The 13,095-nt window shown below is 47.9% G+C and overlaps 1 protein-coding gene across 1 annotated transcript; it reads right to left on the bottom strand.

Annotated features, from left to right (window-relative positions):
* Positions 1-287: 287 nt before the first annotated feature.
* Positions 288-7,249, bottom strand: COPS8 (COP9 signalosome subunit 8). The gene is made up of 8 exons (XM_048309803.1): positions 7,115-7,249; positions 5,975-6,045; positions 5,188-5,236; positions 4,899-5,031; positions 3,976-4,083; positions 3,676-3,738; positions 2,479-2,520; positions 288-1,843 (listed from the first exon to the last, which is right to left on the bottom strand). The coding sequence occupies exons 1-8, from the start codon at positions 7,190-7,192 to the stop codon at positions 1,764-1,766; spliced, it is 624 nt and encodes a 207-aa protein (XP_048165760.1). The 5' UTR covers positions 7,193-7,249; the 3' UTR covers positions 288-1,763.
* Between the last annotated feature and the right edge of the window lie 5,846 nt (positions 7,250-13,095).

Genomic DNA, 13,095 nt, shown 5'->3' with positions numbered 1-13,095 from the left:
GAAATCCCAAAGTTATCAACTTGTTAGAACAGGGCAGTCAAACTTACTGTATTTGACACAGATTTGATACTAGATTTGAGACAGACACAGATTACCAGTGTCCACATTGCTCCTCTCCTATTACCATTCATTGGGTACATAATAATCCTTTAATCATGTCTAATTTTCATTTCTCCAAGCAGGGCTCTGTGCTACCAACAGGTGCAGAAATGCACAATACAAACACAGAAGGGAAATTTTCATTCAGCTCTTCAAATACCTTACACCAAGGAACATTTCAAGACATCTGGAGGGTACCAGTGGGTTTTTTTAATACAACACCATACAATTGCTGCACACAAAGCTGTCGAGGCACAAAATATTGCAATAATCCTTAACTAGCCCTATCCAAATTAGGCCAGTAAGAATTCATTAAAAAAACTCACCAAACCAGATCTGCATTCTGCAGAAAATTTAAAAAGTCAAGTGCAGAAGGTCAGTGTAAACATATTCTTTAATATCACTGAAGACAAATTTAGCAATCCAAGTCTTAGGTGGGTTTCAAATAAATAATAATTTTGAGAAAGTGTTTACATATCAAGGGAGCTCTCAAGGCAGCAGAGCACAGTTTGTAAATCCTCCCTGCTAACAGCCCCTCACCAAGAGAATGTACAGTAGGCAGTGCACACTGGAATACCAATCACAGCACAAGGGCACACTCGCCAGCTTCCGTGGAGCCTCTGGACAGGATTTCAGAGACGGGGGAGAAGTAAATGGAGATGTGCACTGCCCTTCAAAGCACCACTCCACAGCCTTTTTACCAACGGAACACAAATGGCTACAGAATTCATGTTTGCTTCCAAAATCCACTCTCAGCTCAAAGATTAACAGAGCAGTGCTCTGACAGAGAGAATTATTCCTCAAACTGACACTGCAGCACAATGCATCGCCCTCCGCCCAGCTGGGCTCTGCTCCTACTCCAACCTTGAAATTCCTCTCCAGTCACTGCAAAAGTAACCCAGAAAGCTTAAAGACAGGTAAGAATTGTTATTTCTTGTTGATTCTGGCCCAGTGTACTGAAACAGAGCAAGACATGACAGGTCTCAAGGTGTAGGGTTACCCAGGAAAACATCTGGTGTCCTATGTCACTCAAAAAAACCTTCCAAAAGTCAAAATACTTCCTCCAAGTGTCGATTTGTCTTTGTTAAACAATTATTCTACTATAAAAATACCCGATGTGAAATTTCTCGTATCAGAACAAGAAGATTTAACAATCCAGAAAGAACAAGAAAAAAAAAATCAATGATAAATATGCCACAAAAATACTTGCAAGAGTTACTGCAAAATTGTTTTCTTTCACTTTCATCAAAATATTTGCTCTCTGTAGATACAGGCATGGCAGTCTTCCACTCTCTGTCCTCTAGTTCAACATGCAATAGGTCTGTGATAAGCACTGCACTACTCACCAGAGAATTGTTTCTTCTCCATTTCTAACACACCTGAAAAAGGCTCTGCTTTGAGTCAAAAACAAACAAAAAAGTACTATGTAATACTGCTGTGTATGCTGTGTGCCTACTGAATAAATATTGCAGGAGTTAAGGGATTGTTTCACTGCTAGCTGGGCTTTGGCAAAACAGGAATGGGGCTGACATACACTGGATACTTCACACTTTTGAGTGGGGGACGCTGCAACGTTTAACAGATACGGAATAAAATAAACCTTAGATCTAAAACTTATCAGTACACAGGATTCCCAAGTTGTTCTGAACACGGGAGCAGGGTGATCAATTTTCCAGGAAAGCCACATAGTCAGTCAATCTGGCCAACTGCTGTTCATTGGGAATTGGTGGGACTGGAGCAGATTCTATAAAGATAAAATGAATGGATCATTAATGAAATTTAAAATGCAAATCCATCACCAATACCATCCATCACAACAGTAAAGGAAAAAATTTAAATGCATCTGACTTTCAACAGCCTTCTGAGGGCAGATCTTAACTGTATCTCCTCCAGCTCCAGTTGACATAATTTTTCTGTTATCTGCACCATTCAGTAGTCCAAGAGTTACACAAAAACTGCTGCAACAAGTTGCACTTGCCAGCAGCCTCCAGAATTTCTCTGCACACACTGGAGTCTGAATAATGAAGGCTGACAGGATTCTGACTTGAGAAAAAAGCTCCTGGAGCTCTCTGGTTTCTCCTTCCCTTGCAAGCTGCCATTCTGAAGACCCCAAACAAATCTAGTGGGTGATCTGACCACCAGAACACACAGGACTTCAGAAGTAGGAACCTCAGGAATCTCAGGCACTTCTTAAACCATGAGGGAGTGAGAAGACAAACGCAGAAGCAAGTTTACATAGCACCTGATTGGGGTGGGCTGTTGTTTTTAAATTTGGAGGGGCCAGTGAGGACATTAACTTCTCTAGGACTCAATTCCTGGTGCTGGTGACACTGCTAATGCAAGTTTAGCTAAATCCATTACATATATAAACAAAAATACCTGATGAAGGAATAAATCTGTTAAAGGAAGCTTCCAGCACACCTGGAAAAAAAAAACCGTAAGAAATTAGGCCAGTGGAACAGTTTTAAACAGTTCTATGCAGCAAACCACAGATCAAAAGGTAATTAAATTGAACCTGTTTATTCATCACACCTTGCTTTATAACTGAAAAGCAGAATACCCAAGGTGTAGTTGCTTCAAAAGAGCCTCCTGCCTCTTTCTTTTCCCTGCACAGTAGTTCCCGCACTCACTTTTGGAAAAAACCCACATGTAAGTAATTCCCAGTTTTTTTAAGCTCTGCATGTGTTGCAACCAGTCCACAAACACCCCACCTGATCATATAAAAATCTCAGGGCTCTGGTTGGCTTTGTGCCTTACGGGTAAATTTCAACACCTGGCACCTGTTTATTTACGGGCTCTGAACACCCTCAAACTCTGCCCGTACAAACAGTGTCATTTCTGAGTCTAGCAGATCTTGCCCTTTTGGATGTGCTGTAATTTGGCTCCTTCTGCCAGAGCTGCACAGAGCAGTTTAAGAGCAGTTGTTTCACCCTGCTTTTATAGCTTAGTATTTATTTTTGCCTCAGCCAGCCACAGGTACAGCTTTAGAAAAAAGAAAAAAAAAAAAGCGCCAAGTATTCTGCAGACCAAGCTCTGCAGGAACAGATATTCTGTTATCAACACCATGAAAGTGAAGAATCCAGAAGATTTAAACTTTAAAAGCAAAGGAAATTATACCAACAACTGTAGCTCATCAGAACACAAAGATTCACTAAATCCCTGCCTAAAAAGAAGTTCTAATTCTCCTGAAGAAAAAAAAAACAACTCAGGTTCAAGATGACCTGTTTTTTACTCATCTTTATTATATTGAGCCATGTCATTTGAGGTCATCCAGTTTGTGTTCCACTGAGGCAGAGCCAGCAGCAGAGGAGGAAGAGAGGGAGCAATCACAGCATATCCTGTCTGCTTTTGTTTAATCAAGTGTATGTGAGGATGCATCTTAATCCAAACTATTTGTAAGTCCAAACCAAACCCAAGACGTTGTACTTCCCCACGTGTTATACATGGCCCTGCATTTATAAGCAGCATGAGTGTCCAAAAATATCTAATAGGATCCTGTGCAAAGCTGTAATTAAAAACTTAACAGCTAATTCCTAGAAAATGCTGAATGTTTGATGAAGTAACAGCTCCACCTACCTGGCTTTTTGGGCATCACCATGCGAGTTGCAAAGTCTGCTTGCCAGCCCTGTTCTAGCACACCTGGAAAGGCATTTGGGCATTTGTAAGATACACAAGGAGAGAATAAGCAATGATAACTAGTGGCAAGTAACTTTAAAAAAATCAAAGCGCTATCCAGAACCAAGATTTTTTTTCTCTAATCACTGCCCAATCACTTACCAGATTCAGAATTCGTAGGTACATTTTTAGTGATCATCACTTAGAGCTCTCTGATCTCATCATCAGTACAAAAATTACTCAGGGAATAATGCCAAGTACCTTTCACAGCTTCTTCTACAGGAAGGCCAACAAAGGCTGCAAAATCATCTGCAACTATGGATGTGTAAGCCTGGGAAACCAGTCCAAAGGCTCGTCTCCTGGTTGCATCTAGGGAAAGAGAAACACAGGACACAAGAGACTCATCTCCATGGCTGGGAAATCGGAGAACATTTCCTCAATTCTATCACCTTTGGAAAATCACCACCAGCCTTGAGTGGGCACTTCAGAAGTTCCCCCTCCCTTCCCACAGTTCACAGTCAGCAGCAAGAGACGACAACTTGTTCTCTGCCAGGACAAAACCCCTCAGAGCCCACACTGAACCTCCAAATGCAGCTGGCAGCATCCTGGGCTCTACCACCAGTACATAAAACACGTTAGGAAGCTCTGCATCTGATTAGTTAACAATTAATGGCATCTAAAAAGCGGTTGTTTCTAAAGCTACAGAGAATTTGTTATTGCAGGAGACCTCTTTTTAGCAGTCTGCACTGCCCTCTAGCAGCAAGAATTCGCATGTTACCATTACAGAGGACAGAAAACATTTGCCTGAAGTCACATTTCACAGAAAAACCTTCTTGTAAGTGCTACAAGGTTTTGAAATGCCAAGCCAAGTTCCCTGAATCACTGGTTAAAAGTCTGATAAAACGTGGTAATTAATGGTCTGTTTTGCTCTTACAGAACAAAGCACACGGTTTATGAAATTCCAGTGTCAAAGAATATACAGAAACAAAATCCTACTAAAGCCAATTTATTTGTTGCTACAAGGTTTTGTAATGAGCTTTTTATTTACACCTGATACAAAGACTTGGCAACAGTTTTCCTGACCGCTTCTGATTTTTCACAATTAACCATTTGTCTACTTGTGTTGGAGCAGACAGAAATAATTCCAGGCAATTCCCTGCTCCCCACCCAAGCTCAGTTTGTACCTCTGAGTGCTTCCATGATTGGCTGGATAGTCTCAGACCACTGATGTGCACTGATTGCTGTGTAGATTCCTGGGAAGTCCCTCTGCCAGATCCTTTGGCCCACTGACCAAACTGCACCAAGTTCGGCATTTGCCTGTTGTGACCAAAAAAACCCCCGAAGTGTTAATCCAGAAGAATATTCTCTACACTGACCATATGTATCAACCCATTTCCACCCCCAGATTTTCAGAGAACATTGCTGTGCAACAAACACAGCAGGTTTCTGAGTTGAATTTGGCTCAGTACTTACAGATTTGATAGCAGGAGGGATTCTTTTCCAGAGATAACGTGCGTTATTCCTAAAAAAATGAAGAAAAATATAAGTTAAAAATACTTCTCAGTCACCAAAGGCTGCAAAGAGACACCACAAGGTTTGTTCAGATGCTGTAATGAACAATCTCAGTGCTTTAAAATATTCCTTCTAGGAAGGAATATTTGATACTGAAGTAGAAAAACAGAGCTGCTCTCCAGCAGACAACACTGGACTGGCGGAACATGACAAACAGTTCATTAATTGTTAATTAATTAACATCAGATTGGGAAAGCAATTTCTCACTAAAACCCCAAGTTTAGTGCACCAAGTTCACACAGGGACACGGAATAACCCCCAAGACCAAATTCCCTGCAGTCCTGCAGATCTAGCTCCTTCAAGCCAACAGTGTCCCTCATTTTTAACATGGACAGTCCAGAGTTACCCTGCTGGAATTTAAACACAGGGAGCAGCCTCAAATCCAACCCAAAACAAATGCAGCCCTGAACAGCTACAAAACAAAACACTGAAATGTTTAACACCTCCCAGTGGAGCCAGTTCCACTACTTAAGGAACTTTATTCCTAAATTTCCCCACAGTTCAACAGAAGAGCGAGCAAAGGAGAATAGTTTTCCTGTCAGATCAAGGGGTGAAAGAGACTTAATCCCGGGAATGCTGTTGTTATTATTATTATTTCTCTGTAAACACAGCGTTTTGTTAATCACACGACCCACTCCTACCGTGCTGGTGACAAAGCCAGTGTCACAGATTGAGACAGGCCACTCACATGTCATTGTGCAACAGGTACAAAGCCAGAAGCTGCCCATACACGAGGGGTGTGGCGATTCCTCCAGGGGCCTGAAAACGAGCGCAGATTCTCGGGTTACAGATTTTAAGAGGGGTGCGATACAAAACACAGCAGGAAGCCAACTTTTGTGTAAACTGAACCCTCCAAGGGGACTGATTTCTTCTTTTTTCCACACCACAGAAGAGGCCTGAGCAATTTTTAATTAAATAAAGCGAGGCTACATCTTCCATTACTCTTTTCTTACGCTCACGAGAGCGGCAGCTGCTGGCTTTGCAGCTCCTCACAAGCAGCTGGTTTGAAAATGAAATTAAATCACCCCTGACTTCATTTACCTTCAGCTCAGGCCACTGCACCACAGTAAAGCTTCTCTGGCCCTCCAAAAAACCCCAAGCTAAGCTTCGGCCCCGGCCACACTCCCAGCAGAGCTCACAAATGGCACAAGGAGGAAACAAACGAGAGATAGAAAAGCTGTAACGTTTTGAAAGTCCATAATAATTTAAAAGCTAGAAAGATTTCCGATAAGGCTTCAGGCCTTTTATCAAGAGGCAAGGCAGCAAGCACTCACAGGAAGCCAATTAAGGCAGCAATACCTAAAATCAGGGTCACAGGAGTTCACGAAGAGGAAAAGTCACAGTTTGCCCCGCTTTTGCATCACTGCAGTGGGATGCAGGAGCTCCACGTTTAGAAAAGCGCTGGAAATGCGTGGATATCACCTGGGCAGGGCTTTTACCATCACGGCAGTGCCACGTATTTCCCTGACAGTGCCTGCAGCCAGGCTTGGGCACCCAGCGAACAACAGAATGTAAAACAACACGGAGGAAGCTTCCGGTGAGAGCTGCCACAATAAAACTCGACCTAAGCGTAATTCCCCAAGCCTGGCTCAGAGCTCCACCTCCCTTATCAGTATTTTCCTTTTCTCAGCCACGAGAAAGACGGAAACACAGAAACTTCCCCCTCATACTCCCTCTGAAACGACGGGAATAGTTATACGGAAATACTCATTTATCTGCAGGCTGCGAGTTTCTGACGGGCTCTCTGGCGAGCCCAAGGGGTAAGTTCAAACACTCAACCCTCCCCACCTCACACGCGCACACGCAGGCCTCCCCCGCCCCGCGGCACCTCCAGCTCCTGCGTCTCGCACTGCTCCAGGAGCCGCCTGAAGCTCACGGAGCTCTCGGCCATCACCGCCACCGGCATCTTCCCCTCACGGCGCCGCCCGCCCGCATCAGGCGCCCGCTCTCTGACGTCACTTCCGTCGCCAGCAAACCCCCCCCCCCTCCCCCCAGCACCTTCCGGCCGCCTCTCTGTGCTCCTGGAGGACCGCGGGGGGCGGAGCTGGGAGGGGGCGTGGCCACGGGCGGGGGCGTGGCCAAGGGCCGTGAGGGGCTGAGGGCGGCGCGCGGTTTGTGAGGGCGGCGATGATCAAAGCCCTTTGAAGTCCCGTTCTTTCTGTGTAATGAGCAGAATTCCCGTGTCGTCAAAAAGAACTGCGTGTGTTTGGCGTGCAAGACGGAGATCCGCCTTCAGTCTTCTCTCTGTACTTGTCGCGTGAGACGGGCACACTCCGTCCCTTATTGCACGTTGCGTGTACATAAGGGATGTTCTTAAAGGATAGGAAGTGTTTTTGCAGCTCTATGCCTGTTTCTGGTGGGTTTTAAAAGTAGTTTTACAGTTGGGTTTCTTTATGTTTGTTCCCTATAAAGTCCCCCGCTTGCAGAGCAAACAGCGCTGCTGGAGACAGCTCATGGAATATCCTGAGCTGGAAGGGACCCACAAGGATCATCAAATCCAGCCCCTGGCCCTGCACAGACAGCCCAGCAATCCCACCCTCTGCACCTCTGAGAGCGTTGTCCGAACATTCCTGGAGCTCTGGCAGCCTTGGGAATGTGCCCATTCCCTGGGGAGCCTGTTCAGAGCTCACCCTTTTCCCAATATCCAGCCTAAACCTTCCCTGACACACCTGCAATATATATATGCAATAAATATTCGATATATATACAGCGAAGCATCTGTATCTGCGCTTCTATCCTGTAAAAGAGCCCACAAGATGCAAAAATGGCATTTAACAGCACAGGTGCTATTTTGGAGGTGGAACCACCCCTCGTCCATGGCCTTTCCATGGCTCCTCATCCCCAGTGAGGTCCCACCCAGCACCAGGACCCCCAGCCCTGCCCGTCTTTCCCCAGAATAAGGCTCAGGAGCCGTGTTTATGGCTTGGAGTGGGGTTGGATGCGTTTGCAGCCCAATTTGAGGCAAAATAAGTGATGGGAAATGGCAGGATTGTCTCCAAATCTGTGTAATTACCAGGGCCACAGATGTAAATTCATATTTTTGGGGTAAAGTTAACCCGAGGGGCTCATTTTCTGCGAAACTTTGCTTTCTGATACAACAAATTTGCTTTCCACCGTCATCCTCCGCCCCATATTCCTTGAACGAAGCCTGACCCTAGCGCTTCCCACCATCTTCCATCCCCAGCACTGCCCTAAAAATCATTCCCCAAACCATTAATTCTTCGTGTCGGGAGTTTTCCCAAGCTGTACTCAAGAGCTGCACCACCTCGATGCGAAATTCACGTGTTCTCCACACTTTAGAGGGGTGAAAAAGTGAAGTGCGGTGAAAATCCTGATCCCTCTGCCGTGGAGTCCCCGTGCTCCGGGAGAGGTCTTGGCTGTGGAAAAAACACAACGAACGCGTGTTTGTGCTCGCTTTGGGATTTGCCCAAGGCACAGCGTCTTGGAGGTGGGCTCCAGGCGATGGCACTGCTGCTCCGCCGGCTCAGGCATCACTTTTCCCGGGAAACAACCTCTCATCCCGCTCCCGTCCCCGCCAGCCGCATCGATCCCCACGGCCCTTTGTTGCCGCCAGCTCTGTGCCAGCGTCGCTTTGACATTCGGACATCTGAGAGGAGCACTGTCCTCACCTTTTGCTCCCGTTCCCAATTATCCCGTGTTTTCGGGAGGCGAGGAGGGGAGCAAAGCGGGCGGCAGCTTGTGATGATGCCGGTGGGAGACCTTCCCCAGGGCTGGGGTCACAGCATCCTGGATTGCCACCGGGAACACGTTGATTTGGGAAGGGTTCGTCTCCTGGGGGGGGGGGGGAGTGTCACGGCGCTACAATCACACATCCCGATGCCATCCTCCTTCCTGGTGAGTCCAGCTGGGAAGGCGTGAGCCGGTCCCTGGCACCGCTGGCTGTGTTTGGCCTGGGGAGAATCGCAGCCCCTGACTTTGCTCCTGCTCCCTGCCGGGAGATCATTTCATTTGTGGCGGGGGGGGGAAAAAACCCTGTAAAAAATGGAATAGACGAGAGGTTTCCTCAAGAGGGCACTAGCTGCAAGAGAAACTGCCTAAAAACCCAAGGAATCTGGACGTCCAAACGTGCCACTGCCCTTTCCACCCGAGAGACTCTTCCTATTTGGGGGGAAATTCAGCTTTTTTTTGTTGTTTCATTTTGATTTTCATTTTGCTTTTGGAACAACAGAGGAAGTGTTGCTTCCCGGTGTGCTGAGCTGAGCCTCCCAAATCCACCAGCCCCTCTCTGGAAAGCAATTCCTTGGCATGTGCTACATCCTCCCTCTCTCTTTACCCTCCTTTTCCAATATGCCGTAAGGGAATACACTTCGTTTTAAGTGACCAAGGTAAAATACAGCAAATTTGTTGTATTTTCAGGGTTGTTGTAAATCTGGGAGGTTTCCTGGGGTCGTTTGGAGCTTGACCTCTGTGTGGTGGCATCATCCAGGATCTCTGGACAGTGGTGGGGTCTGCCTGAGCCAGCATCCCAGAAAACCACAGGGTCATTTATTTCACTCAGGAGTTTCTCCTCAATACAGACACCAAAAGCAGAGGCCAGACTCATAAAACAGCTGAGCACGTTGGAAAATCTATCCCACTGGCAAAGCTAACCACGTTAAATTAACGGGAAGGCTCCTTGACTTGACAGCATCCTGATTTTTCTTTGGCCCACAGGCTTGAAAAGCACTTAAAGACGTGGCTGCCAGCTGCTGCAGAAGTGTAAAGTAAATTTAATGTGATTTTTGTTCAGCTCCTGGTGATGATGGCAGGAAAATCTCAGCAACCTTTGTGCCTCGCATGAATTTCAATGCAGGAAGGGAAATGGATCCCAGTTCTGCTGTCCTGGATAGTCCCATGTAGCTTTCAAAGCAATACCAAGGCATTTGCAAGAAAAATAGCAGAGATTTCGTGACAGCGCTTCATTTTCCCAGTCGTTTCCATGTGCTGCTGCCTCTGATCTGGAGGTACCCTCTGGAAAGATGTGTTGCAAGTGGTTTCCCTTTCTCATCTGCTTCCAAAGCTTTGTAGGGGAACAAAAGACTTATGATGGGGAAATTAAGACGCGGTACGGAACAATAGGACAGTAATTTAATGTGAAAGTTAAAGAGAACGGTGCTAAAGGGTCAAGCTGAACCTCTCCACACCCTTCCCATTCCCTCAACAGCCTGATTGGCATTAGCTGGGCTGATCTGAGGAAAATCTGGATCCAAACACGTTATTTCCTTCCATGACATCAAAGGGGAAAACGCCTCGTTTCGAGGAGCTGCGCCCACAAAAGGAAGCGGCGAGCGGCCGATGGGAAATTATCATTGCTTTTTTCCCCAAACAAGCTTTCTAATCTATTGCATTTCCATAGGGGCGTTGGTTTAAACTCCAGTAAACAAGGAGCTATCTGGGATATTTGGGATATTACTTTTTCCTTTTTTTTTTTTTTTTTTTGCTGTCCTCATCCTTGATTTTTCAGCTCAAACCTGAGGTCTCACTTCTACAGGTTGATACTCCAGCATGGTGGTATAAATATCTGGCACAGGGTGCCCAGAGAAGCTGTGGCTTCCCCATTCCTGCAAGCTGGACAGGGCTTGGAGCCACCTGGGCTAGTGGAAGGTGTCCCTGCCCATGGCAGGGGGTGGCACTGGATGATTTTTAAGGTCCCTTCCAAACCATTCTATAATTCTGTGATTCTATGAAGTAAAGGTAAAAAAATCCTAAATCAGAGAGGCTGAGGAGCTTGGAGGATGTGTAGGAGACCACAAAGGGACCAGAGTGGCAGGAGATGCCGAGGGTTGTCCACCCAGCTGTCCTTGCCCATGGGGCTCTGTGTCCTTTTGCCGCTGCTCCGGAGCAAATCTCCCCTGGAGCTGAGATTTGGGGATGGCCGAGCTCCTTTAGGTCCATCCTGGACACCTCCATCCCCCTCCTCCTGTCTTCCCTGTGAGTAACCAGGAGTGATGGCTTCTGCCAGAGGCTCTGGAGGCAAAAGTTGCCCTTTCTTAACCTGCCAAGGGGATAAGAGACCCTCTGTGTATTTAACCTAAACATTGTTTTTATGACTTTCTAGGCTTGTCTGTGCATTTTCCTGTTTTTGCTTTGTTCTCCGGGATCCTCAGCCAAGTTTCTGTCCCCTCCCTGGCTCCTGGGCCAGCAGTTCTTGCTCTCCACATATTTTAATCCTCTGTGGCAAAGAGCTTCGGTACCTTTGAGCAATGTAACAGCTCTTCTCTTGGCTGTTCCCCCACCATGCTGTTCCCTCACTTGGAAATCTCTGAAAGCCCCCAAATTCCAGGGGATAAAGAGAGGGTGGGGATTCCTGGTCGCTTGTAGGGTGTTTGGGGGGATCAAGCATCCAGCATGGGATATTTTTAGATATGGAGTGGGACAATCCCAGGTCAAGCATGGGGTGATTGGGGGATGGAGGGTCCCTGCTCCAGCTGAGGCATTTGAGGAATGGAGCAGGTGGGTCCCTGGTCCAACAGGGATGTTGGAGGGTATGAATTGGGGAGGGTCCCTAGTGCAGTAGGGAGCATTTGGGGGATGGAGCGAATGATCCTTGGTTCAGCTGGGGCGTTTGCAGGATGGAGCATCCCTGTGCAGGAGCCCCTCTCCAGCCATTGCCCTTTTCAGCAGGATGGGATGCACGGGGCTCACGTTGTGAACCCAGCGACTTCCTCCTTTGGCCTCCCAGTTTGTGCTGGGGCTGGCGGGGGGAACGCCTCTCCCGTGCCAGGCAGGGAGACGCTCCTGCAGAAACCTCCCTGCGCGGCTCAGCATCCCTCCTTTTAACAGGAGCGTGATGCACCGCCGTGTCTCCCGGGGCACGCTTTTAAATCCGCTAATCTCCCGTGATGGCACGCGTGTTAAAAAACACCTGTCCCCCGCCAAAGCCACCGGGACAGCGGGCGAGTGTTCGGGTGAGTGCAATAAAAGCCGCAATTAGAAAGGCGGGCTTTGATCTCCGAGAGGGAAGGAGTTCAGGCAGCTGTGCCGAGACCTCTCCCGCAGCCACTCTTCTACTTCAGTAACATCCGAACAAAGAGGATCTTGTGTCCGCGGCGCCTCGTTACGGTCCTTCTTCCGAGCCCGCGGCCACCTGTCCCTCCCCGCCGCCCCAGCGCGGTCCCGTCGCTGCCGCCGGGGTCCCTTCCCGGTCCCTTCGCCAGCGCTGCCGGCGAGGGGCACGAATCGGATTTCACGGCCCCGACGCTTGCGGGGAGCTGCCGGGCTTTGCTCTCCATCACTCAAAGTCCCCGTCGCAATGGCCTCTTTGTTCCGCCAGCCCTGCCTGCCAACAGCTGGGCCCTCCATCCAGCTGTGCCGGGATGCGGGCAAGGGAGCCGGGATGCAGCACGGGACCCCCTGTGCGCGGCCCTGAGGTCTCCAAAGAGGGGACACTTCCAGCTCTGCGTGGGGTGAGGAATCCCTGCTCCATCCCATCTGCCTCCCACACAAGGATCCTGGCCCAGAAGGGGCTGAGGATTGTAGCCAGGTGGGGTTGGCCTCTTCTCCAGATAACCAGTGACAAGAGGAAATGCCCTCAAGCTGTTCCAGAGGAGGTTCAGGTTGGACATCAGGAAGAATTTCTTCACGGAAAGGGTGGTCAGGCACTGGAAGGAGCTGCTAAGGGAGGTGGTGGAATCCCCATCCCCGGAGATGTCCAAGGAAGGCCTGGATGTGGCACTCAGTGCTCTGGCCTGGGTGACAAGGTGGGCATCGGGCACAGGTTGGACTTTTCCAGCCTAAATGATTCTGTGAAGCTCCTTCCGAGGAGATACTTTGGTGAGACCGGAAATGTGTTGCTTGTTCGCTCTTTGA

The sequence above is a fragment of the Corvus hawaiiensis genome, chromosome 7 (assembly GCF_020740725.1).
Source record: "Corvus hawaiiensis isolate bCorHaw1 chromosome 7, bCorHaw1.pri.cur, whole genome shotgun sequence".
Lineage (NCBI taxonomy): Eukaryota > Metazoa > Chordata > Aves > Passeriformes > Corvidae > Corvus > Corvus hawaiiensis.
The sequence above is the reverse complement of the archived record's forward strand: the minus strand, read 5'-3'. Positions and strand labels throughout refer to the sequence as shown.